Source organism: Cyprinodon variegatus, unplaced genomic scaffold, assembly GCF_000732505.1.
Source record: "Cyprinodon variegatus isolate N-32 unplaced genomic scaffold, C_variegatus-1.0 Scaffold135, whole genome shotgun sequence".
NCBI classification, from domain to species: Eukaryota; Metazoa; Chordata; class Actinopteri; order Cyprinodontiformes; family Cyprinodontidae; genus Cyprinodon; species Cyprinodon variegatus.
In genome coordinates this window covers 1183000-1184215 of record NW_015150588.1, presented here as the reverse complement: position 1 = coordinate 1184215, position 1216 = coordinate 1183000, and the positions used below count along the sequence as shown (strand labels likewise).

At 43.9% G+C, this 1216-nt stretch overlaps 1 protein-coding gene across 1 annotated transcript; it reads left to right on the top strand.

Annotated features, from left to right (window-relative positions):
- Positions 1–412: 412 nt before the first annotated feature.
- Positions 413–901, top strand: LOC107085856 (lactose-binding lectin l-2-like). The gene has a single exon (XM_015376465.1). The coding sequence runs from the start codon at positions 413–415 to the stop codon at positions 899–901; it is 489 nt and encodes a 162-aa protein (XP_015231951.1).
- The last annotated feature ends 315 nt before the right edge of the window (positions 902–1216 follow it).

Below are 1216 nucleotides of genomic sequence, written 5' to 3'. Positions count from 1 at the left end.
AGGTTTTATTGCCTACCAGGAGTGGGTGACAATAGTTGAATAAACTTATGGCTCTCAAAATGGTATCGGTGCCCTATTTGTTGGTACTCGCCGATACCGATACCACCATTTCAGGGCAGTATCGGCACCCCGTCCGATACTGGTATCGGTATCGGTGCAACACTAGTAATAACCAGGAAATATCTTGACAATATATATATTCTATGTATTAACTATCTGTTAACAAGTCTCATTAATGATTAAGATTACTTCTAACACTCATTAACACAAACATGATCAACGTCCTTTCTGAAGAATATAAAGGAGAGCAGAATGACTTTGATTCCTACAGACCTCATCTCGGAATCCTTCCCTGCAAATAAACTCCAGGAAGATATTAGAATCTCAAGAATCAAAGACATCAGACTCCAATATGATGTTGCTGCTTTTTTTGTTTGGTCTCTCTCTGGCTGCTGAGACTCCTTCAGAAAGGCAGAGGACTCCACTGCTTTGTGGCAACTGCAACAGATTCTGGTACAGCTTTGACAACAACTGCTACAAATACGTTGCCACATTGATGACCTGGGCTGATGCAGAGAAGCACTGCAACACCCAAGGTGCCAACCTGGTTTCCATCCACAGTCTGGAAGAAGAGAACTTTGTTAAAGACCTGATCACAAACTTTGATCCTGCCGAAGAATTGAAGTGGATTGGACTCTCTGACGCCCAGCAGGACAGTGCATATTTCTGGTCTGATGGGTCTCCACTTGATTTTACTTTTTGGTATCCAGGAGAGCCAAACAATGGAGGAGGAGCTGAACCTTGTGTTCACACCAACTTTGGTCCCGTTAAGAAATGGAATGACAACGTGTGTACAGATAAATACTCATTTGTTTGTAAGGCTCGAAAAGTTTGTCAATAACTTCTGACAATGTATTTCTAGACTAACTCAATAGTATAAAATGTGCTGATCAGAAAATATCAATCTAAATGTGGGGAGTAACGTGACGTGACGCTCGGCCAAGGAGGGAGAGCGTCAGGTGTAGAGAGAGAGTGGAGATGCGGAGCAGAAGAAGGAAGGAGGGGGAATTCCGACCGGGCAGTGGACGCCAGAGGGGGAATTCCGACCGTGCTGCGGACGCCGACAGCCAGAGGAGTTTGGTGCAGTGAAGATATATGCCTGCAAGTAAACTTGTCTTAAGAAAAGTTTACTTGCAGGCATATATCTTCACTGCAC